Raw genomic sequence first — 25846 nt, 5'->3', positions numbered from 1 at the left:
ATCGGGTTCTCCTAAACAGCGTAGCTTCTCGTAGGTCCCTGGAAGGTTTAAAAATATTTTCTTAAAGGGGTGGGACACCCCCAATCCCCCCCAAAACTGAAAAATACCCCCCACCAAAAGAATTTTTTTTTTGGGGGGGGGAATTTGACACCCCCCCCCCCCAACAAAAAAAAAGCTTGGACGCCCCTGAATAAGATGATTCTTTCATAGCCGAAATGATTTTTTTTAAAGCAGCTAATCATCATGGTTAAAACGGAAATAGGGACAATAAGCATAATTATGGAGTAGCTACACTTTCTAAATTATACCTTGATTCTACAGGAATCATCATGTAATAATTAAAAGAGATAAAAACAGGAATTTAGTCCTTTTACATTGCTAACTTTAGGGTATTATTATTATATAAAATTAATATGATCTTTGTCAGTCTATCTGTGTGTGTATATAGAATGATCTATCTAACCTTTGAACCGATATGGTTCTCCTTTACAATGTAGCTTCCCATAGGTCCTGGGAATGTTTATAGCTATTTTGAGGTACCCTTCACCCTTCCAAAAAACATCGCTCTCAACAAAGAACGATTCTTCGCCCCACCAAAAAAAAGGCGGGTAAAAGGTTCATCTCCCCACTCCTTTGAATGCACCTGGAGGCCTCTATATAGTAATAACATTGTTGAAATTAAAGCTAAAATTGTGAGTTTAATGATTTCCAGTATGACATCGAAACTGATTTATGTCCGCTGGATTACAACCGGTTCTAAGCAATACTCAAAAACTAAGTATCGTTTTGTATAGTCAACTTACCACAAGTTGTGCAATAAAAATGGAAATATCAATACCAGTTTTGTTTGCCCGGGCCTTTGCCAACAATACTGGAAAAAATCCTAAAATTTTTCATTATACTATCCACGGGAAGATGTTTAAAAAACGATTCGATAAATAACTATTAATAATCATAAAGGGTAGGAAACTAAGCTTATAACAAAAACTCCGGGCGATTAAAAAAAATACATATATTTAACATAATTAATATTTATTATTGCTCTTGGTTTCACATATTTTTAATCAAGGCTAATATTAAAATACAAAATTCTTTAATTTATTTAGGCAAAAGTTTGTATTAAAAAAACACAGCTTAAATAAGTTACAGCACTGGGATTAAGAAAGTAAGTTGTTTGCCAAGAGCGGGTCACCGTTTTTTGGCTGCAAAAGCGGTAAGGCCTTCGTTTATTCAAAGTTCTAAGTTGTACTACCTTAAAGCAACTACCATGCATAATACATATTCTATAGCCAAAGTCCTATAACTCTTTTAGGAAATCTTCTTGATAGGTTACTTTTTAAAAAATCTACTTAAGATCCAAGACGGCTAGGTAGCGAAAAGTAACAGAAATAATAACAAAATTTTTAATTAAAGACTTCCAAGAGTTTTGTATTTTAAAATCAGACTAATATATTAAGATCACATTTTCTTAAACTTTCAACATAAGGAATTTAAACAGTTTTTTTCTCTTTTGAATTTGAAGATTTTTTCACCTATTTTTATCAGAAACTTATTTTTCACATTGTTTTTTTCTTTTAACTGCATGCAACATGTTTTAGATATTGTCTTTTTTGTTGACTTGACAATTAGGTTCTAATATCTAATTCTAGATTTTGATTGCCACTATGGTTTTTGGATGTTTGTAGACTTAAATTATCAAATGTGATTTTCCAGGGGGTTAAAACAGGTGGGAGATGGGCCTCCCCAAAATCTTCTTTCGGGGTGGGGTGGGGGGATAGCCTTTCAAATTTCATTTTTAAGGTGTGCTTGACACCTCCCTGCACCCTACTTTTGCACGCTTATGGTTGACACTCCTCCCGCACCGCACGCCCGTGTTTTAACAGTCATAGTCTTCATCTAGGGCCTTGAATCTTGAAAATGTTGCTAAGCTGCTGGAACCCTGGTGTAGGCTTCCTGAAAAGTCGGAAGAATATTTATTTTTAATGATCCCCTTGCCGCTAGTTATCTTTCTAAGGTCGGTGAGTACACCCTACTCTCCCAGGGAGTAAGGGAGGGGACAATGGGCAATTAATTCAATTTAAGAGGGTTCGCTGAAAAGCAATGAAAACCAGAATTATCAAGAAAATTTTACCAAAATTGTAAAGGGATCATGGTAACCTAATTTAGAACAAAATTAGTTCTAAGAAAAAAATCATTTACTTGAAAATTAAATTATCAACACATCACAATGTAGTAAACATTCTGTAATTAATCACTAGAAAAATCTTGTTTAGAACTACCTCAACCCTTCTGATATATTTATAACTGACCCCTAAAGTCAAGCGGTTCTTAGATTATTTAATACATAAATATCACAGTAGAGTTTCTATACATGAAAAGACATTTTCTTGGGAAAAAATATTTGTTAACACCAGCGATAAATAACAAACTTTTCTGTCTGCATATTCAAAACTAGCTCATCTAGTTAGTGGGGCATTGATGCGCAAGTCCCCAAAATCAGTAAGAATCTGCTGTATTCGTGCACATTCCCTTTAAGCCAGTCCCCAAAGTCTGAGACTCCTTAAAAATTGAATATTCGATCCATTGTCCCCTCCCTTACTCCCTACTACACTCCTCTCCCCCCAGTTTAAGTCAAAGAATTTTTTTTGTGGTGGGGGGGAGATAATTTATCGCTTAGTATAATAGAAAGCTTACGGCGGATATTAAAATAAAATATTATAAGATTTTTACCACTTTTAGTGGCCAAAAGGGGCAGAATGTACGGGCTTACAAAACTGGCATTAATATTATGATTTTTATTCTAATATTCATGGAAAATTTTCTGTAATACTATGCTATACGTGATTTTCAGTAAGGCTAATGACTAGTAGTTTACCTAACACTTTCAATTTATTTATTTTTAAAAAGATTTGTGTGGTGGGGAAGGGTATTTTCCTAGGTGCCCTGTTTCGTTTTATTTCTATGATGATATGATTAACTATTTTAGAAGTTACGCGGCATGAGCGCATCTATGAAACTTAATTTTTAATAAGTTAGTTGCACCTAATCTAACCTAACCTAACCTAAAATAACCGAATTAACCTAATAAAGGTTAAATTTTAATTTTTTCATTGATACACGCATGCGCACATCATGCGCACATCGGTATATCATATCATCATAGAAATAAAACGGAACAGCCCTCTCCCATAATGGTTGTATTCCTTCACTAAACATGTAGGAATCTCAGAGATCTTAAGCTACAGAACAATGTATTTTGGGATATATTTTTAGGTTGAGAAAGATTAAATTAAAAAACTTATATTCTTTCCTGAAATACTGTAGGTATGGTTTGAATTGTGCAATGATAGATCTAATCCTTGTTCTAAAATATATATATACATATAGATAGATAGATAAATAAAAAAGACAAAACCCCCTCCACCCACCCAAATATTCAAAAAAAATACAACTCTAAATTGTTTTTTTCATCCATCCTCACTTTTTTTACCGTGGCTACTAAAGTACAAACAGCACAAAGATGGTATTTATAATTCCAAAAACTAGAGCTAGAGCGTTGTATTTTTCTACCATAAACACAAGCCGCGCAATCCGTGCAGTTTTATTTGCAGACCCTTTATTATTTGAAAATTCTAGAAGATGAGATTATTATACCTGTAGACTTGCTGGTTCCCTTGCCCACAGACAAGTCCATAGCTCCACCACTGGACACAGTGTCACTTACACATTATGATTTCAAAAACTGCATTTTTGTGTAGAACAAGGAATACAACATCCATAAAAAAAAGCTCATCAAATTAGACAGACAAACAAACCAAAGACGCTCAAGCTTTTTATTTTTGAGGTGGGTAATATGAGGGGTTTCAAAGGTTTGAGGGGGGGGGGGGGGGGAGTCCTAGGAATCATTATTTCAAAGATTATGGCAATAGGACATCTTCTATTTTACAGCACAATTAAGATTTATGTCAAATTATCTTGGTTGTTAGAATTGTTTATAAAAATACAAACTAAGAATGTCCAAACTTTTCCACCAATAATTTATAACCAATAGTTGTTCGCCCCTAGCCTCTAGGCTATTAAGCTTCCGTAATAAGTCCAACCATTTCGGATCAGTATTCTCAGAGATCTTAAGCTTCAGACAAATTTAAAAAAAACTTACTACTTTGTTTTACAAGATATGAGTAAAGGCAGTTTTAATGAAATCACCCTATATGATGTTGTTGTAGATGTCCGTGTTTCAACGAATCCCGCGGATATAGAACAACTTCGCTGCCTCGGCCTTTTTGTTCTTGGTTGTGCTGCTGCGACCTTGCGGAAAAACTCGAACTCGTTAACGTACTCAAAGGCTTTGCTGCAAAAAAAAAAATCAAGGATGACAACATACAGAAAAGCAAAGATCAACAAATCATACAGTCAAACATGCAATTATAAAGTAACAATGGATTTAATATAATATTCCAGTATAGCTTCGCAACCGATTAATATCCGCTGGATTAGAACCAGTTCTCAGTCATACTGAAAAATCACATATAGCATCGTATTATAGAAAATATTCCACGAATAGAAGTATAAAAATAAAACCAGTTTTGTTTGCCGGGACATCGGCCCCTCGGGCCTGACGAAACTGGTTTAAATCTTAAAAATATTTCATTTTATTATCCGTGAAAAGTTGTCTATAATACGATGCAATGAAAAACTATACATTCTTTAGAAGTCACGACAAAATTCAGAAGAAAATCTATCCAAAAATTACCTACTTAAATACATATTGCTTAATATGCAAATTTTAGACTTGATTATTGAAATGATCCTAACATTGTTTGTACCTATATTTCTAGTAATCAATATTCCAAAAAAATAAAGGACTAGAAAAATGTATCATAAAATTTTCTCTCTCTTAAAACAGCTAAAATATCATCGTAATATATCCAATGGAAAAAAGCTTTATAGTATGTCCAACTGTTAAAGGAATCATCATACCAAGTTTAAAATCAATAGGACAATTTTATTATACTAGTAACGCGATAAGGGGGATTTACCTTTGAAACTACTGGCTGATAAGGCATCTTGTGTGTTTTTACTATTCTTATATTTGTATTTGCTATTATTCTCTGATGTTGTTGAAAGGCTGTTGCTAATTGATGTTGTGCAATTACTTCGGCTGTTGTTCATGCTATTTTTTACTGTTGCTTCAGGTGGAGTGGATAGGTCTGGAGTTTTAGAAGCATATTAGAAATTTATCAGGGATCTAAAGGGATAAGACAATGACCGATAAATTAATGTACATCCTCAATGATGATGCATAAAACTACTTCTTTTGTAGATTGTGGTTGAAACGTTTGGACACTCTAATAATCTAATAAAAGTCCCCAAAGCTGTTAAGCCAATGGATTAGAAAACGTTATAAAACTTTGGGAACTGGTGTCATAAAACCCTAATGTCCCCTCCCGCCCTGGAAATTTATAGATAAAACAGTGGCGTGCAAAGATATACTAACACCGGGGGTGATGTAAAACCATTGGGGAGTGGGAAAAAAAGAAAAGGCATGCATCGCAATTTTGATTTCAAGGAGGTGTTGACTCCCGTCTCCCACCCATCCAATTATGATTAACAACTTCATTGTTTGTTAAGCAGTTATTGTTACAGCCAACTTTATTTCTATCTAATATGTGAGGTCCACTATCCTGCAGTAAGGTTTATGGTAAAGCTCGGAGTATTGTTGCTGTGCCCGCCTGACATTGTAGCTGCCTTCCCGTCATCAGTTGGCAGCATCGGCGAGACAGAAAAGGTGATTCCTGGGATTCAAAGACACATTTTTATATTTTTTTTTTCATGCAAAGCCTCTCTAAAAAATATCTCTATACGTTTGTGTTCATAAACCATAACAAATATAGAATACGGGGATATATTGACAAGGGAAAATTTGTCGTTAATTTAGGCTGCTAATAAGGACCTCATTTATCAGCCCCTCGGGGCTAACAAAACTGTTCAAAATCTTATGATTTTCTATTTTAATATCCGTTGAACGCTGTTTACAATGCGATGCGATACATAACTAATCTTTAGCACATGATTATCTGATACACCGACAAACCTTCTAATGCGTCATCTGTTTCAAGTGAAATCAAATTTATTAAGTGTGAGGTAAGGGTCGATTTTTTTAATGCAAGGTTGTATCGGGTTTGAAACCATGCCGTTGGGTATCCTACACAGACTTTGGGAAAACTGTCGGACGGATTTTTAAATTTTACCCTGTGGACAAAGTTATTCAACAAATAAATTTCGGTTTAAATTTCGTCCCTGTGTGTTTTATCGCCATATTGGATTGGATTATTTACATTGTTTCACTGTTAGTAGGTACAAAATTTTTGGAAGATTTTGTTTTGAATTTTGGAAGATTTAAAAATTATTTTTTTTTGATGTTTTACTTAAGAGATGTCGCATTAGGAGGTTTGTCGCATTAGGACGTTTGTCGATGTACCGATTATCTTATTGATTTAATTCATGAAACTGAAATGATCAGAAAATATAAATGTCATCTTTGTTCCTGTTGGTGTACTATTAGATCTAGATAATCCTATTGTTGGCTTCTTATTAACTTGCCAGCTAGTTCCACCTAGTAAATACATTTTAAAAATCAGACTCAAAGACGTCCAAGGGTTGGGGTAAAGAGGTGTTTATCCAATTTATCTTTGAAAAATTGAAACCCTTTATTTTTCATACAAATAATGGGTATAGTGTGTCGAATTTGGAGCGTTAAAAATGTTTTAAACATAAAAGGACTCAACCCCCGTCCCCCACACCTTTTTAATTTTTTTTTTGGCCTATTTTCATCAGGACTAAAAATTACCTCCAGAAAATTCATTTTTACTGGCCCATGAAGGAGGATGGTGGTCACCTACACCAGCTGACTGAGGTCCGGCTTTGGGCGTCAACTGAAAAAAAAATGGATATAGGATATACGTGGATATATTGACAGGAGAAAATTTGTCGTCAGTTTAGGTGAATAACATGGACGTCATTTATTGGTCAGTTCTTCATCTAGTAAGAGGAAAGGGTATAAGGTAGGTAAAGAGGGTGGATGGGGACTGATGTTATTTTAGCCAGCTGCAAGCATCACTTTTTTAGGGTACATGAAAGTTGGATGTCTATTTTTACCCTAAACTTAAAGCTGTATTCATATGGAATATCACAATCCTAGTTTTTACTTAGAATGAAATATTTTTAGACCTTGATATAAAACTTTCTAATCATAATATTTGGACTTGAAAATAAAAATACACAAGGTTTTGGAAAACAAAGATAAGTCAAAAATATATTGGAAAACACAATGGATATAGAATATACGTGGATGTTATGACAGGAGAAAAATTTTCGACAATTTAGGTTGCTATCATTAAATTGATCAGCTCATTCATCCAGTAGTAGGGGATGGGGTCAATGTGGCAGATGGGGGATAGTTATTTTAGACAGCTACAAGTTTCATTTTATTAAAGTACTTGATAACCTGGTGTAGGATCCAAGTAATAATAATCCAATAAAAAAACAGATAAAAAAGGTACTCTATATTCCGTCTTTCAACTATGTTTAAAGGGGAAAGATGATTTTCTATTTACGGCTGCTATCAGAGACAAATTTTTAAAAGTTTGTGATGACATCAAATTTCCATAAGAGAAATGTGCTTTTCTCTTCAGTTGTTTTTTGACGTGCTTTTTCAGCTGGCATTACTGTATGGACACAAAAATAATTGTAAACTATACTGGTACCCAAAGTTTTATTATCTGGTAAGAATGGTCTCCATTGACCCTGCAGGGTAAATGGTGAGAGGTGGAGACAGGTAGAGAGCTGGTATCACTGGAAAATAATCATTGATTTTTATTTTTTAAATTCCAGCAATGGATATAGAATATACGTGGATATTACAACAGGGGATAAATTGTCATCAATTTAGGTTGCTAACATCACTTCAGGGGCGTCCAAGCTTTTTTATTTGGGGGGGGGGGGTGGGGGTAAAATTTTGAAAATAAAATTTTGGGGGGGGGGTATCTTTATTTCATAACCCTCCAAGATATAACCCCTGAAACCCTGATACATCCCCCCTTTCCCTAATATGACCTTGGAGGCCACTAGAGGCGTAGAACAGAGGTTGGTACTTACAAAAACAGAATCTTCAAAAGAGAATCTTTATTTTTTAATGGAGAGGGGCTAGGGGAAGAAGGGGTAAATTTATTTTGACTTATTCTCATTCTTAATTTAAAAATCCAAGATTCCTGAAAGTTTTATTTGTGTTGGTCGACAGGCGGTGAGATAGCGAAGAGGTCGATGGGTCAAATACTGAAAAGATAGATAGTTAAGTAAAGGTAGGCGTTTTCTGCGATAGGCGTTTAAACATTAAGTACCTAGATCTAATAATTGCGAGGCTAGTCTATAATTTACTTCATCTGTCCGTACGTCAGTTTGTAACGGGGGAAATGTGATTGAAGAAAAGCTAACTCTTATCCTAACTTGAGTATTACAGGTGTCCTATAATGGTATAAGCAACCACGAATAAATTGTAGGACATAGGAGAATTTAAACCAATAACACCAACCCATCCAATAAACAGATATATCTATCTAACATTTGCACTTAATATTTGTCATTTTTTTAGTTGATTATTGATATTTTCAAATATTTTTAATTTTGGAAAGAATTACTAACTTATTATCTGTTGCCCTAAATAGTCAGAGATCCTACGTGAAAAGACAAAATACTATAAATTGATGATAAACATAATAACCCCTTATGTAGGTTAAATTATTGGTTTAAAGTTTTGATACTAGGAATATTAGATTGAAACTAACTTATCAAAATTCAACGAAAGTTTTGATCTAACGTATAATTTACAATCCACTGTATCTTATTTGTTGACTTAAAGACTTTGGAAACTTTTTGTTGAATTTTTATTGTTTTGATCCAAACTAGTAGCGTCAAAACAAGAGGGGGGGGGGAAGTTTTGACACATTTGCGTAAACAGTGAGTATAGGCTTTATCTTTGGACTGAGAGGATAGGTTATAAAAGAAAAAATCATTCTTATGTGATGAATTTTCCCAAGTTTTAATATTTTTTGGACAGGCCTCCAGGTTCAGGATCTGCAGGCCTCCAGGTTCAGGAGCTGTAGGCCTCCAGTTGGTCTCTGGACAGGTAAAAATAAAAATATTTTTTAAAAAGAGATAGAGGTTAACTTATTAAACAAAATATGCACATTTTGTTATATAAAATGACCTCTAACTCTTTAAAAATAAATTTTGATGTAGATTTTTGCCTATCCAGAGACCACCTGGAGTCCTGCAGCTCCTGAATCTGGAGGCCTATCCAAAAAAATTTTAAAACTTAGGAAAATTTATCTTATAAGAATGATTTTATCCCTAATAACTTATCCTCTCAGTCCAAAGATAAAGCCTATACTCACTGTTTACGCAAATGTGTCAAAACTTCCCCCCCCCTCTTCATCCAATAATTTTAACCTATAAAGTGGTAACTACTTTACTCATCATTATTGGGGAAATATATCAATTAATCGTCCATTGTCTTATCCCTTAAAATCCCTGCTGTACCTGATTTATCCTGCGGACCGTCAGTATCATCCAGATCTACTACCTGCACACAGGGGATAAGGGATACAGAAATGGCCATGACTTTTTGACCTCTTTTGGGGGCTAGGTGATAATTTGGGTAAAAACTACAATTCCTTTCCACGCCACCTTAAACTTAACATACTCTGTGTGTGAATTGTAATGCATTGTGCTTATTCTCCTAGGGTATTAACCCTTAACAGTCGGGTCCCTTGCCGCACCTTAATCGGTCGGGGGCGGGGCGCCCCCACCACCTATTATCTCAATTCCTATTAGAGCTAGAGGGCTAATTTTTTTGTGCAAGTCCCCTGTTTGATAATGAATTTCTGACCTTTTGTAAGTCAAAGTCAATTTTCGCTTCCTTCAATCTTTTATTTAACAACCTTTGTTTTTAGGTCCTTTTTTATTTAAAAACATCAAAGGCTGTAATTTTCTTATTTTTGAAGCTAGAAGAACAATTTTTTTGCAGATAATGTTTATTCTTAAGTAAATCTTATATTAGAATAAGAAATATCAAAGTATAAATTTACTTGGCAGCTGCCAGCCGCCGCAGTTGGCGGGAAAACGGCGGCGGATCTTTATGAAATTTTAATACATTATGTAGACATGTAAGAAAAAATTAAGTTTAAAATTTGAAGTCTCTAAGTCAAAAATGCGGCCACGGCAGCCTTTTAAAGATTTCTGGAGACCTAGAGGATCAGGACCTGCAGGATCATACCTGGAACCTGAAATTGACTTGAACACCTATATTTCATGTAAGGATGTACTACTAGGGGATATTTTAGTATTTTGGTAAGATAAGATGCTTTATTTAAGCCAAAAAAATATTTTTGCTCTTTACCTGGATGACCCTGCCAGGTTTACTGGCATCCTGTGCCCGCCAGATAGTAAGGTAACTACAACAGACAACTAACTCTTTGATTGCACTACCTTTGACTTGAAGTCCTAATTGTGCATGGTAATGAATTGCGCCTGTTTTGGGCCAAGGCATTACCCCTACTCTAAACTTAACTATTATTATCGCGCAGCTGACATAGCAGCTGTAGAAACCATTTTAACGTCTTAAGTTTTAACTCGGTGTTGAGCCGATACTCTGGGCGTGTAAAGCCCAATATTTTCATACAGCATACTTCTTGGATACATATAATGACAAAATTCTTTATCTATCAACTGGATAAGATGTACTATGATGTAATGATTCTTGCAGCTAACTAAAATAACGATACCCCCCCCCCATCTCCTCTCTTACTAGATGAACGAACTAACTATTCAATGAGGTCCTTATGAGCAAGCTAAATTAACGATAAATTTGTCAAGTTTAATGTGAATTAACTGTGATACCTATTTAGGTTAAAACTACACCAAGTAAGACTTACACCAAGCTGACAAGCAACCTGTTGAATTACACCAAGCTGTGGAAGGAGTGAGAGGCCATGAAGAATTGAGGGGACTCGAACCAGTGATTTAATTACACCAAGTTATTATAGTTTAATACATCAAGTTAATATATTTGTGTTAATCATTTTGTGTTATTTTATTTATTATGTTTATCTATTCCAGAGTTTACATTCTGGGGTTTTAGCTTACCTTAGTGGTTGTAAATTACATCAAGTCTGTTTATGTTTCAGAAGAGATGTGTGCATTATTGTTATCTTTATAATAGTTGGGACACCTGTCATAAATGGTCACTCTGCTCCTATTTAGGCAAGTTCTTCAATGGTAGCATTGGCCACGCAACGATCTACGGCATTGTTCTAAAGTTTTAGATTGATAACATAATTCATCTTATCTCTCTTGAAGTGAATTTCGGTTTTAGATCTCGAGAACGGTCTCTCGACACGTATTAAAAAGGTTTTAATACAGATACACCCCTGTGAGGGTGATATACCCCTGTGAGGGTGACACACATCAAACAGTACCCCTGTGTGGGTGACGCACCCCTGTGTGGGTGACAACCATCAAAAGTGGCGACAACACCGGGTGTTACAGAGAAAAACACCAAGGAGGACGGGGGTGACACCGTCAATAGTAGCGGAAAAGAGGGCACTGACCCTATCAATTTAAAGGGGTGTAAGGGGGAGACACACACCAAAACAGAGGGAAATAATAAGCTAACCTCAGAATTAAAAATGTCAGAGTCAGAGAAAAAGGAGAAATGGCAAGGGTATGGGAGGGGGATACCTATCCCTTACCTTGAAGATTTCAAGGATTTCAGTACATGGGTAAGATGTGTAGAGATGTGGAGTAAGACGACATCCGTGCCCAAAGCTGAACAAGGATTTCATTTGGTAAGTGAAATTCCAGTAAAATCGGCCAGATATGGTGATTCCCTAAGAGAGGACATACTGAAGGCCGTGGAAACCGATGATCTAGTAGCAAATGAAAAAGGGGTGGATAAGGTAATCACCTTTTTAAAATCGCGTTTTTGGGTAGATCAAGAAGAAGAGATATACAACACACACAACAAACTAAAATACCTACAGCGCAAGAAAAACCAGACAATTAGGGATTATATAATCGAAATTGATCAAACGTTAACAAAAGCGCGGCAATTAAAAATCCTCCCAGAAGAAGGAGATACAAGGCTAGATATGTTATTTGCTCTAGAGCTAATGATAACGTCGGATTTAAATAGCTATGAATTTATGCTTATAAGATCGGTAGCAAAGATAACAACGGAAGACGGAAAAAGGTATGAAACAGTAAAATCGAAAATGCGTGAAATTCTAGGAAAATTAAATGAAAAAGTGAAAGAAAATAACGAAATTATGCTCGCTCAAAAGAATTCATTCAAAGAAGACGACATTCAAGAAAGCCAAAAGATGGACGAAGCCTATATGGCGAAAGGATGGAAGCCGCCAAACGGAAAATCATCATACCAAAACAAGAATAACCGATACCAAAATCGAAATAACACCAAGAAACAGAATAATTCGACATATAGTAACAAAGACTACAACAAGAAAACATTTAGGTCTAAACCACTGAACCCTCCGGGACCGGATGGCAAACCTATGAAATGTCTGGGCTGTAAAGCAGAAACGCATTTGGTAAAAGAATGCCCAGATGTAAAACAAGTTAAAGAGAATAGGAAGTATCAAATGGTTTACATGACTAATCCACAAACACAAGAATCAGAAAAAGTATTGATAGCTGAAACATCAGAATCTGAACAGTCTGAACAAGAGGATGAACAGGGAGTTTTTTGTTCAGTTCTTTGTGCAGAAAAAGAAGACTTGAATAGATTTACAGCCGAAGCTCTGAATATGGCAGCGTTGGATACCTGCTGCTCAGCAAGTGTTGCTGGAGAAAAGTGGATTAAAGTGTACCTGAAGTCTTTACCAAAAGAAATGAGAAACAAAGTAGTGGGACCACTAGAAACTGATAGAAAATTTCTTTTTGGAAATCAAGGCAAACTCGATGCAAATGCTAGATACATCATACCGGCTAGAATCGGAGGAGAAGACAACAAGCTTGAAATTGATATAATTTTGTCCGATATTCCACTTTTGCTATCCAAGAATGCTATGAAGACACTTGGAATAGCACTAGACATGAAGAATGACAGAGGAACTATAAATGGTAAACCATTAATATTACACACAACAAGTGCAGGTCATTATGTAGTAGATTTACTCAACAACAAGGAAGAAATGAACGAGGTCTGTATAACTGAACTCGAAAACAACAATGAAAGAGAGCAAATTAAAGCATTGCTAAAGATCCATAAACAATTTGGGCATCGCCCAAAGAAACAGTTTGTGACGATCTTGAAAGAAGCTGGTCAATGGCATGAGAAATTCTCTGCCATGATAGATGATATAATGGACAGTTGTGAAGGGTGCATAATGAGGAAGCGTACGCCTGACCGTCCGGCAGTCGCTCCTCCCCTTTCGAATGATTTCAATCAGATTCTATGTCTTGACTTAAAAATTTGGGACAAGAACAAGGGAATATACATATTATATATGATTGATCATTTTACCAGATATCAGATGGCCTCGGTCATCAAAAGCAAGGAACCGGAAGAAGTTGTAAAAGCCATCACATTGAAATGGTTGCCAGTATTCGGACGTATGGATAAAATTCTGACTGATAATGGAGGAGAATTTTCTAATGATGAAATGAGAGAAGTAGGCAGTTTGTTGAATGTACAGCTGCTTACCACCGCAGCCAATAGTCCCTGGCAAGGAGGAGTAGTAGAGAAAAATCATGAAACATCTGACATCATAGTTCGCACAACAAAAAGGGACTTCCCAAACATGAGCTTAGAAGTAGCATTAGCTTGGGCTATAACAGCTGTGAATTCCCTATCTAGCGTCAGAGGTTTTTCACCACACCAATTAGTGTTCGGGAGGCAGATTAAGCTGCCAAATATACTAGAAGATCCTCCACCAGCATGGGAAGAACCAGAGAAAAGTAAATCTCTTATGGATACATTAGAAGCTATTCACAAAACGAGAGTAGAATACACCAAGGCAGAGAGATGTGAAAGGATAAAAAGAGCTTTGAGAGCAAAAATCAGAAGCTGTGATACAATCTATGAGAAAGGCGATATCGTCTACTTCAAGAAAGAAGGAGAGGATATATGGAGAGGTCCAGCAAAAGTAATCTTCCAAGATAATAAAATCATTTTTATCAGGATAGGTTCCGTTTATTACAGAGTAAGCGCAAATAGACTGATAAAGGCAGGAGAAGGATTGGCAGCGAAGATTGTTGAACAAGAAGCAACAGATCAACACCAAACAGATAAAACACAATCTTCAGAAGATAGCTCTCTAAGCATCAAGACAAGGAGACAAAATGAGCGAGAAATTACTAACGACATACCTGACATGACAGAGCTAAGAATGGACGAGAAGGACCAAGACACCAACGAAAATATTCCAAGTGAGGTTGTCCGAGAAGACGAGATAATCCCTATGGAACAGGAACAGACCGTGACAGCAGAACCAGAAGAAAACACAAGAGAAAGCAATGAAAATCCACTGTCAAACCAGAACAACACCAAACAGCAAGGTCAAAAACGAAAGAAGACAAACCAAAAACCAACACCTGAACTAAATGATGATGGTACTCTAAGAAATGCAGCTAAGGTGCTGAAAAGGAATGACAGAATAGAAATTTTTGAAGACGGAAAGTGGGAAAAAGGAACCATTCTTGGACATGGAGGTAAAGTGACAGGTAAACACAGCGGATGGTTTAATTTTCAGCTGGATAACGGTCAGGTCTTTCATGATGAAGTAACAAACAGAGACATTAGATACGAAAAAGAAGGCAATACAGAGGAATCTGACAATGAGGAAGTATTGTTCACCATCAAACTAGACTGTGGTAAAATATTAGAAGTAAAGGACATAGACAAACGAAGAATATGGATGGAGAAGGATGAAGAAACCATATCATTGCTCTTACTAACAGAAGAAACCTTGGCAGTAATGTTACCACAAGACAAGAGAGATTCACCGGAAGCACTAGTAGCAAAAATAGAGGAGCTGAACAAACTACAAGCTTTCAATACTTATGAAATAGTTGAGGACGAAGGACAAGAGAGAATCACCACGACCTGGGTGCTAACAGAGAAAGGCACGGAAATAAGAGCAAGGTTAACAGCCAGGGGATTCCAGGAAGAAGGAGAATTTCCTACTGACAGTCCGACAGTTCAGAAACACTCTATAAAGATATTATTAGCTATAGCCGTGACAGAAGGTTGGGATATTCAAACAACTGATATTACAAGTGCTTTTCTACAAGGTGACAGGATGGATAGAAAGGTATATGTAAAACCACCCAAAGAAGCGCAACTGGTCAAAAAGCTTTGGTTACTGGAAAAGTGCCTATATGGCTTGAAAGATGCCAGTAGGAAGTGGTACCTAAGGGTACTTAAGAAACTGAAAGAGCTAGGTTTCAAAACCAGTCACTACGATTCGGGGCTTTTCTACCTGATTAAAGATGGTATACTCATAGGAATCATTGCCCTGCATGTGGATGATTTCCTCCACGCGGGTAACCAGTATTTTAACAAATACATCATGCCCCAAGTTTTGTCTTGCTTCAAGGTAGGCAAATCTGAGACAAAGGACTTCATTTATACAGGTTTTCACATGAAACAGTGTAATGATGGAATCAGGATTGATCAAGACAAATACATCAAGAATGTGACCATTCCAGTAATAGACCTACAACAGCTTAAAGATAGAAAACGTGATATGAACCAAGACGAGTTGACACTACTGAGGCAGTTGACAGGAATTGTGAATTGGGCAGCGAGAGCAACAAGGCCCGAATTATGCTTTGAGATGATAGATCTATCCACAAAGTTCAAGGGAGGCAAAGTGGACGATCTGATTAGAGCAAAGAATGTGGCAAGCAGGCTCAAAAAGACCCAGGTATCAATTATGGTATCAAATTTAGATAACCTGCAAGACTGTAAGATTGTGGTTTACACAGATGCGGCATATCGAAACTTGAACAATAACACAGATAGCTGTGGTGGATTCATTGTGTTTCTTGTGAACATCAAGAATGGAAAATGTGCACCATTGGAATGGAAAAGCGGAAAACTGAAACGCAAAGTACATAGTACCCTGGGTGCAGAAACACAAGCTCTGAACAATGGGCTGGATGCAGCGTTAGGATCAAAGCTTTTGATAAAGGAACTTTTTGATGGGAAGCTTGACCTACAAGTGATAGCCATCACAGACAACATGTCAGCAAGGACCTCAATCTATTCAGAATCAGAAGTAGGAGAGAGGATCCTAAGAGGAGATATTGCCATTATCAAGGAGATGATTAAGGAAGGGAGAGTACAAGAAGTTAAATGGGTTGATGGCACCCTAATGTTAGCTGACCTACTCACCAAACGTGGTGTTAACAAGTTGGCACTACTGGATGTATTGCAATCAGGCAATTTAGGAAGAGCAAACTTGGCTGTTGTAAACAGCTAAAAATGGAACAGAAAATACACCAAGATGTAAAATATTTGTACAAAGAAAAACTTATAAACAACAAAAAACCCAAAAACACCACAAAAATGAGTAAAAATCAAACAAAAACAATCAAAAATCAAGCAAAAAAAATAACAAAAACAGATAAAAATCAACAAAAACCCAAAAATGAAAATACAGTACACAAATCCCAATTTCGTGTTCACAACCACTTGAAGTATACGTCATGGATACATCGGAAAAATATTGTCGGCATAATAACAACGCAATGATTTGGCAACACTTTCGTGGAGTAGAAACCCACCGGCGGAAATTATAAAAATGTAAACATTGTAGCAGACATATTGATTCCGACGTGAAGTTAGAAAGACGCAAATTCAACGCGAAATTATTTTAAAAGTGAACAAATTATTTTTATATGAATCTGTACTTTTTTTAGTGATACATATTATTTTAAAAGACGAACGAACATTATATTATCCATCGCAATTTTATTACAATGTTTTAATGAATTTTTATCAAAGTTTTTTATCGATTGGAACGGAAACCTTTCTTAAGAAAATATTTTTAAACACATCAAGCAGTTTTCACAATAAAAGACACACTCCAAGCAGTTTATATATTTTTTACGATAAATAGACACACTCCAAACAGTTTTTTTCGTTTATTTCAATTCTAAAAAATGACGCACACCAAGCAGTTTATAAAATTTTATTTCAAAGTTAAAATTTTTCTATAACAATAATATTACGAAACGAACTTTGTTTCTTCAATCCAATAATGATACACACCAAACAGTTTTTTGTGCCATAATCACATGCAATAAGATCTAAAGAAAATTAATTTTTTTTCAGAATTTTTTCGAGATTATTAAACATGGCTAGATTTAACAATCCTACAAGAAATGTAGTTTTTAGCAGCTTTAGTCTGCTAGATGGCGTGCTTGACCAGGAGCGCACGGGCATAACCTGGATCTCACTGGCGGATAGAGATCTCAACGCCATGGTGAAGGTTATAATAGAGGCGGTGAAGGACGACAAGGTGCCGAAGCACATTATAGTAACCAGTCTACAGAAATTCGTGGGAGGAGCATCCATGGACAAGTTAAAAAGAGCCATTCTAGACATCAGCAAGGCTGTCTATGACCAAGATGTCAACAAGTTGGTATTTTCAACGGCTTTTTTTGTGCCAGCTCATGAAAAAGTGTGGAGTGCTGTGGCTGAGTTTAACAAGGAGGTTCAGCAAGCTAATGAGCAGCTTAATATGCCTCGTGTCAATGGGCACAAAGCTGTAATGATGCCGAACTCTGAGGCGGACATGACCAGAAGGATCCGGTTCACGCAATGGTTGGAAAGGCAGCTAGGAACCAATGTTGGTTCACACCTTTCTTATGAAGGCCAGGTGAATCATGTAAGAATGCTGATGACTGTTTTTGACAGAGCATTCAGTTCCTACAACAACAGACCAGCTAGTCGCGAAGCCAGGTTGCAACAACCAATGTCATTAGCAGTGACACCCGGCTACTGCGATGATTTGTTTATGAGACAGTGCCTGATCCGAAAATTGATCATCAATAAACCAATGCCTGAAGGAGAAAGAATTCTAGAGTGCTCTAACCAAAGACCAGAAGGATGGCAGGATTGGGATGTGTATAGAAAGCATGGAAGTTTGTGGCGCTACTGGGAAAGAATGGGAATTCTGGAGGCCTACATCAAGACAATGAGGAAGGGTGATGACATACCTACCTGGTTGATTGGTGGTGAAAGTGCCAGAGAAATTGAGACTGCTGATGAGGGAAGAGATGGAGAAGGTGGAGAAGCTGAAGCTCCTGGTGCAGCAGAGGATAATGTTGAGGTTATGGATCAGCAGGAAGATGAAGAAGATGACGAGATTGTGTTTTTGGAAGAAATTCCAGCACAGGCTAGAGTTGTAGTTGGGGAACAGCAAGTGGAGCACGATATGGAGCCTACTCGTCAAGTGGAGGTTGTTGATGAAGAGTCCGGTGCTACAAACAAGAAGAGAGACAGAGACTGTAATGAGAGTGAAGATTTGATTGAGAGAATTGAAGAATTGAAACGGAAGAAAGATGTTATTGAAGAGAAGATGAAAGCCTACCAAAGACAGAATGAAAACCTAGAGGCAAAGTTGGCTAGAGAGAAGACCACGTCTAAACATTGGAGAAGCCTAGTGGATATTAAGCAGCATGAATGCAATGAGCTATTGAAGAGAATGGAGGGCGAGAATAAGAACATCAAGAGCAACTTAGCCAGAGTAACAAAGGAGTATGAGTTCCTCAGGAATCTGTACTCAACTGAAAGAATCACCAGACTGAAAGTTACTAGACGTTTTGCCAAGGATGAAGATTTTGAGCCATATGGCAAGGATCATAAGTAAGGGGCCAACAAAACAGAAAACTGATAAATTCATATTAATGTCAAGTTTAATGTGAATTAACTGTGATACCTATTTAGGTTAAAACTACACCAAGTAAGACTTACACCAAGCTGACAAGCAACCTGTTGAATTACACCAAGCTGTGGAAGGAGTGAGAGGCCATGAAGAATTGAGGGGACTCGAACCAGTGATTTAATTACACCAAGTTATTATAGTTTAATACATCAAGTTAATATATTTGTGTTAATCATTTTGTGTTATTTTATTTATTATGTTTATCTATTCCAGAGTTTACATTCTGGGGTTTTAGCTTACCTTAGTGGTTGTAAATTACATCAAGTCTGTTTATGTTTCAGAAGAGATGTGTGCATTATTGTTATCTTTATAATAGTTGGGACACCTGTCATAAATGGTCACTCTGCTCCTATTTAGGCAAGTTCTTCAAAATTTTCCACTGTCGTCAATATATCCACGTATATCCTATATCCATAGTTGAGACGAAATAATCAATCAGTAATTTTTTAGGCCAATTTCATGTATCCCCGACCTGAATGTGCTCCTCAGACAACAACCGGTTGGGTTTATCTCCAGTATGAGAAAGAGGAGGGAAACCGCGCCCCAGCGACCCGTTTTGTTTGGGCGGCCGTCCCCGCCGTTTTGAGGTGAGTCCCCCGCGTGTGGTGGAGGTAGGTGTGAGGGGGGCCCCGCTGCTTGTTACCGGGGAGGGAAAACTGGTGTACGGACTGCCGGGCGTACTTTCTGAAAACAATATAATATTGTGGATTAGATATATCTTAGAGATATTGTCAGCAAGATTACAATAATTAGATACCCAAAAAGGTAATTAAAAGAAATAAAAATATCCATGATCTTAGTTAAACTTTAACAAGGATGACAACATCCATAAGTAGCGAAGCACAAAAAATCGTCGATTGGAATACGTAGATTTAAAAGGTTTTTATTAAAATCAAGAATAGATTTATTGGATAAAATAAACATGAAACCTTGTTTTATTTTGCATGATGACGATGGTCAAAGTAAATTATATTAAAGATGCTCACAATGGGAAAAATTATTTTGATACAGATTGCATCAAAATATACAAAGATATGGGGAAATATGTAAAACATATAAAAATAGCCAAAAACCTGATAAAAGGCAGTCTGGCCGTCATGGTTGTTTTATTACAACGACAAAAAATTAAATTTTTAAATCCTTAACTTAAAAAATTTGGAAAATCGGACCATATACACTGAAGATATGGAAAAAAGTGTTAAATATATAAAAATAGCCTAAAACCTACTAAAAAGGCAGTCTGGCCGTCATGGTTATTTTGTTTAAAAGACGGGAAATTTAATTTTCATATATATAACTGAAAAATTTTGAAAATCAGACTATAAACACTGAAGATATGGAGAAAAATGTTAAATATATAAAAACAGCCTAAAACCTGCTAAAAAGGCAGTCTGACCGTCATGGTTGTTTTCTTTAAAAGACGGAAAATTTAATTTTGATATCTATAACTGAAAAAATTTTGAAAATCGGACCATAAACACTGAAGATATGGAGAAAAATGTGAAAAATATAAAAATAGCCTAAAACCTGCTGAAAAGGCAGTCTGGCCTTCATGGTTGTTCCTTTAAACGACGGGAAATTTAATTTTGATATCTGTAACTGAAAAAATTTTGAAAATCTGACCATAAACACTGAAGATATGGAGAAAAATGTGAAAAATATAAAAATAGCCTAAAACCTGCTAAAAATCGGTCCGAACGCCAATGATGTTTCATAGTCAATTGTGCTCCTTAATGATGGGAATGTTGTCAAAAAATTTCAGCATTCTATCTTTTATAGGAGCTGAGTAAATCCCATTTCCCCCATAGCGTTACGGACTGATGGACTGACTGACTGACGGACGGACAAAGTGAATTATAGAGTAGCTTCGCTACTAATAAAAACGACAAAAAGAGACCTACCTATTATTTTCTTTTTTCAGAAAAAAAATCATTTATTTTCTTTTTTCAAAAAACACCCAAAATTTGCTTTTTTTAGTACCTAGGTATTTTCGTAAGTTTTCCTTGAAATAAAAAGTAAGTAAGAATACTTTGGCTTGTAAAAAGTATATTATATGCATGTGAGTGTATGTTTGTGAGTTGAGTATATTAGGTAAAAAAGGGTCTGTTTATGGCAAAATAATTATTAAACATATAAAAAGGGGGGAGGCGGATGTGCCACTTTTTGAAACCAAAAGTAAAACGCGCATGATCTCAGCTCATAAAAAAGTTACAGCTCTAAAATTCGGCACAGCAGTTTCTTTAATGTAAAACATTAAGGAACTGTGAAGAAACGTCGGAAGAACCGCCGTTTCCCGCCGATTTTTTTTTGCCTTTTCTAGACATAATAGACAATTTTCAATGATGTGAGATAAACTTTTTTTTTCTTAAAATTTTCCTTATTTTTTCACTTGAAACTTGTAAGATTTTACATTTGCAATTTTTTTTAAATTTTGACATGTTTGAAATATTACAAGTGTCACGTGAAATATAAGGGAAATCTTTAGAGAAAATAGCGGGAAACGGCGGTTTTCGGCGGGAGCGGTTCCGCTGCCGTTTTTTACAGTTTCATATTGATTTACACAAAAGCAACTGCTGCGTCGAATTTTAGAGTTGTAACTCTTTTATGAGCGGAGATCATGCGCGTTTTACTTTTGGTTTCAAAAAGTGGCACATCCGCCTCCCCCCTTTTAACGGACTTTAAACAATGTCAAAAACATACCTCTGCTTTGTGGCTCTTTAAATACATTTTCATTTCCTTCAACTTTACCATTGTTTATATTCACCAGTTTTGGTCGAGGTTTACTAAAATTTTAAAAACATCAAAAAAATTCGCATTAAAACTAAAACATTTGAATATTTACGTTAGGTTATAAGAGGGGGGGGGGGGGGAGGGAGTTTTGACACATTTGCGTAAACAGTGAATATATATAGGCTTTATCTTTGGACTGAGAGGATACGTTATAAAAGAAAAAATCATTGATATATGATGAATTTTCCCAAGTTTTAAGATTTTTTAGATAGGCCCCCAGGTTCAGGAGCTGCAGGCCTCTAGTTGGTCTCTGGACAGATAAAAATAAAAATTAAATTTTTTCTGAAGAGATAGAGGTCAACTTATTAACAAAATATGCATCTTTTTTCTTCAAATATGTAAATAACATTTAAAAATATGCATATTTTGTTATATAAAATGACCTCTAGGTAACTTTTCAAAAAAAATTTATTTGGATTTTTGCCTGTCCAGAGACCACCTGTAGGCCCGCAGCTCCTGAACCTGGTGGCCTATCCAAAAAATCTTAAAACTTGGGAAAATATAAGAATGATTTTATCCCTAATATCCTATCCTCTCAGTTCAAAGATAAAGCCTATACTCACTGTTTAGGCGAATGTGTCAAAACTTCCCCCCTCTTAGTACTTGGGTAGCCCTACTTTATACAAATTAAGACATTTTTGGACGTAACTCAAAAACCGTCTAGTAAAAGTTTATTTGTATTTCAAATATCTTCATAACTATCCTATAGATATCTCATAGTCTACAAAACCATTTAAAGGTTCACTTTATCACCTTGTTAAATGGAATTCGTACAACTATCCCTTTAATTAACTCTAAGTTGAGATCTCCACCTGATTGGTTGAATAGGAATAATATCTCCCTCCATTTCTAGTTCATCCTCCTGTAGCAGCATTCCATCATGCATTGGATCAATTTTGTTTATTTTCATTGGGGGACACAATATACACTATTTTATTGTTCATTGTCCTATCCTTTAATTTCCCAGCAACTATGGTGTAGGAATGTAAAAAATGGAAAGTCGGAAAGTAAAAAGAAGCAAAAGAATTGGATTGAAGATTTATTTGTTCCTGAAATTGAACCCATTTCATAGGGCAAGGAGGGAAGAGACTATGGATTTAATTATGGAGTTTTTGTTGATTTATGATTCGTATGGACAAAGAAATACTGTCTCAACTTTCCCACCAATAATATTATAAAATGTAGAGTGCATAAAGGATATTTTTCTTATTCTCATTATAGGATTTGTGTCCATCCTTAATGAATGACCAATCGTATAAACAATTTTCAGGGGTTTTAGACAATTTATATAGGAGTGACCACCCCTCCCCACATCAGAAATATGGCATCGAGAATGACAATATAATGCATGTATGCCTGTAGGTCAGGAATATTGGTCACCATATCACGTAGAAAATCAAACTTCCGCTCGTTTTCAATACAAAATTTTCTAAAACAAAAAAAAATAATTATTAGGTACCTAGGTATTTACAAATCAATTAACCCTAAATTAAAGTTTATAAATGGATACAACTAGTAAATAACGATAAATTATGGATGTTAAAGGGGGGGGGGGGGGGGGGTTTAATGCAACTATCTCGTAATCAATGTATAAATAGCACTTAAAATTCGAATTTTGATCTGAAATTTTGCATGAGTAATCCTTGGTAGATCTAGGTATTTTCCCTAAATCGAAAAAAAGTTGAAAAAGTAACGGCTAACATGTAACAGCTCAGCCGTTTAGCCGTTTTTTTTGGCTATTTTTAGGGCAAATCTGTTATAAATCACGTAGAAATCAACTTTTTGAAACATATTTTTGCTTTAAATCATGTGAAATGATACAAAAAAAACATTTTTTAGATTTCTAGTATTAGCAACTACCGGCTAGAACCGTTTGAAAACGTTTTGGATCGGAAAAGAGCATTATGTGGAGAGAGATTTCGTGATGGATTTCGCTTGAAAATACCCAACAAATGGCTAAACGGATGAGCCGCCAGCCGTTAGCCGCTATTTTTCTAACTTTTTGTTTGATTTAGGGAAAATAGACCTACCAAGGATTACTCATGCAAAATTTCATATCAAAATTCGAATTCTAAGAGCCATTTATACATTGATTACGAGATGGTTGCATTAAACCCCCCCCCCCCTTATTTAGAATCTTAGATATTTATTTTAATTGGGCTTCCTTTTTTCTGATATTACAGTGCAATTCTACGATATTTCTAGAACTACCAGATTTACGGTATCTCCACATAACTGCCTTCTCTCTCTATAAAAATACATGCTTACTTTTAAAAGAAATTAAAATACAAAGTCCCATAGGATAGGATAGAGGGACATTGTGCTGTTTAATTAAACATGTTTTATAATAACCTTTTCCCTTTTCTTAGCTCAACAACTATGGGGATTTTTTTTTATTGAATTTTGATTGGTTGGTTCATGAATCCTCAAGTTGATTGTTAAAACGTTTCAACCACTTGTTGTAATCTAAAGAAGGGGTACTTTTGAGTATCATTATTGGGGATTTGCATCAATTTAACGGCTATTGACAGATCCCTTAAAATGATCTCTGATTATTGATTACGAGATGGCCCCAGGGCCCACACCCCTGTCTATCCTCCTTATATCTACTTACAAATGACTGGGTGTAAGAGTTCGAGCCCCGCGGCGCATGGTCACTTTGTTGGCCTGATTCAACAAATTCTCGGCAAACAACTCCAAAGCCCTGCAAAATATGCATCGTATTATACCTAGACAGGTTTCCGCGAATATTAAAATGAAACATATTAATATTTTAACCAGCTCTGTTATCCCCAATATTATTAGTCTTATTTCTGTGGAAAGTTGTCTGTAATACGATGCTATACATGATTTTTCAGTATGGCTTAGAACCGATTCTAATCCAGCTAATACTAATCGGTTTCGAAGCCAATCTGGAAATATTTTAGAGAAGATTTTAATATCATTTTCTATATAGGGATAAGATTAGATAAAAGGATTGAAATATAATATTGTAATGTGATACCTACATAAAATAATATAAACAGGGAAACATCTCAAATAAAAATTAGAACGACATTTGTCCCTCTGTCTGTCCATTTGAAGCTTAAGATCTTACTATCTGATTCTGTTGCTAAGAATGCTGGTCTGATATGGAAATACCAATCTCTTTTGAGGACTTGTAGACTTACGGAAGTGTAAAAAAATGCAATTAATTGGCAGGATTTAGCCTATCTCAAAGGCTAACAATCTATCCCCCAACCCTTTGAAAAGACTTTCTAAATAGGTATACATTTCTTTCTACAATGTTACCAAAGACGTCCTAGCCATTTTTATGGGGCGTTTCAAAGGGCAAGTCTAATGTATTTTACTTATTTTTGAAGGGGCTAAAATGAAGAGTTTTTAATTTTGAGGGGGATAGGTAACCCCCTCCCCCTTGGACGTGTAAGAATGTTACCTTGAAATAATGACTGGTACTGCTTGAGCAACTTTACCAACCTCTTCATCGGTTTGCATTATCTTTTTAATCCTGGCCTAAATACAAAATAAATTTTATGTACACCAAACAATCCATATAACGGGTAATGACATATCTCAATATGTTAAATTACTACTTCAGAAATTTGATTATGGGCAAAAATCACAAGATTACCTACATTTTATTAAGAAGTAAATGATACTCAATATGGCAAACCCAAAGTTTTGCCTTGCTGTTTGGATATTTGGAAAACTGCATGGTAAAAATGCATATTATAACATAGAATAGGAATAAAAATACTTTATTTTTTTTCATTCCGCATTACTTTCCATAACAAAATATCTTTTTACGAAATAATTCAGTTGTTGGTTAAATGCACATCATGAAACTATCTCTTTGAAAAACTTACCGGTGGAAAACGGGCATTATACTTTTTCTTTTTTCCCGGCATTTTCTTGCTCATCTAAATATCTTGGCAAAAGAAAACTATGATTTCATTTCACTTGAGATTTATCTGAAAATATAAATAACATAGGTATATAATATACATATACTTAAGTTTGTACCA

The 25846-nt window shown here is 35.8% G+C and overlaps 2 protein-coding genes across 4 annotated transcripts; both read right to left on the bottom strand.

Moving 5' to 3' along the window:
* Positions 1-1018: 1018 nt before the first annotated feature.
* Positions 1019-5214, bottom strand: LOC145332301 (uncharacterized). Of its 2 annotated transcripts, none has more exons than XM_080177271.1 (5): positions 5040-5214; positions 4207-4351; positions 3655-3719; positions 1446-1953; positions 1019-1070 (listed from the first exon to the last, which is right to left on the bottom strand). In XM_080177271.1, exons 1-4 carry the CDS (start codon positions 5170-5172, stop codon positions 1877-1879), a joined length of 420 nt encoding a protein of 139 aa, XP_080033397.1. In that variant the 5' UTR covers positions 5173-5214; the 3' UTR covers positions 1019-1070; positions 1446-1876. The 2 variants fall into 2 exon arrangements, with proteins under 2 accessions (XP_080033397.1, XP_080033396.1); XM_080177270.1 differs by lacking the exon at positions 1019-1070 and adding an exon at positions 3317-3364 and having other exon boundaries at positions 1562-1959; positions 5040-5213.
* Positions 5215-5664: 450 nt separating this feature from the next.
* On the bottom strand, positions 5665-25802 carry NC2alpha (negative cofactor 2 alpha). Of its 2 annotated transcripts, none has more exons than XM_080177263.1 (13): positions 25688-25802; positions 25258-25334; positions 24436-24525; positions 23178-23250; positions 22634-22683; positions 21732-21814; positions 19504-19715; positions 9598-9640; positions 8274-8334; positions 7767-7857; positions 6851-6935; positions 6551-6616; positions 5665-5798 (listed from the first exon to the last, which is right to left on the bottom strand). In XM_080177263.1, exons 1-13 carry the CDS (start codon positions 25739-25741, stop codon positions 5680-5682), a joined length of 1104 nt encoding a protein of 367 aa, XP_080033389.1. In that variant the 5' UTR covers positions 25742-25802; the 3' UTR covers positions 5665-5679. The 2 variants fall into 2 exon arrangements, with proteins under 2 accessions (XP_080033389.1, XP_080033390.1); XM_080177264.1 differs by having other exon boundaries at positions 6851-6938; positions 7785-7857.
* Positions 25803-25846: the final 44 nt, after the last annotated feature.

The sequence above is a fragment of the Acartia tonsa genome, chromosome 11 (assembly GCF_053477335.1).
Source record: "Acartia tonsa isolate MP-2025a chromosome 11, ASM5347733v1, whole genome shotgun sequence".
Lineage (NCBI taxonomy): Eukaryota > Metazoa > Arthropoda > Copepoda > Calanoida > Acartiidae > Acartia > Acartia tonsa.
This window is presented reverse-complemented; position numbering and strand designations above follow the sequence as displayed.

Bases quoted from the DNA above. Each gene is read 5' to 3' on its own strand.
- LOC145332301 (XM_080177270.1), bottom strand. From the start codon at position 5,172: ATGAACAACAGCCGAAGTAATTGCACAACATCAATTAGCAACAGCCTT. The intron at 3,720-4,206 runs GTGATTTCATTA...ATAATGTGTAAG, and splicing joins CTACAACAACATCATATAGG to TGACACTGTGTCCAGTGGTG. The intron at 3,365-3,654 runs GTATAATAATCT...TATATATTTTAG, and splicing joins GGGAACCAGCAAGTCTACAG to AACAAGGATTAGATCTATCA.
- NC2alpha (XM_080177263.1), bottom strand. From the start codon at position 25,741: ATGAGCAAGAAAATGCCGGGAAAAAAGAAAAAGTATAATGCCCGTTTT. The intron at 8,335-9,597 runs GTACAGCAGGGA...CTATCTTTTCAG, and splicing joins CGGTCCGCAGGATAAATCAG to TATTTGACCCATCGACCTCT. The intron at 6,617-6,850 runs GTAATTTTTAGT...TGTATTTACTAG, and splicing joins TAAAAATGAATTTTCTGGAG to GTGGAACTAGCTGGCAAGTT.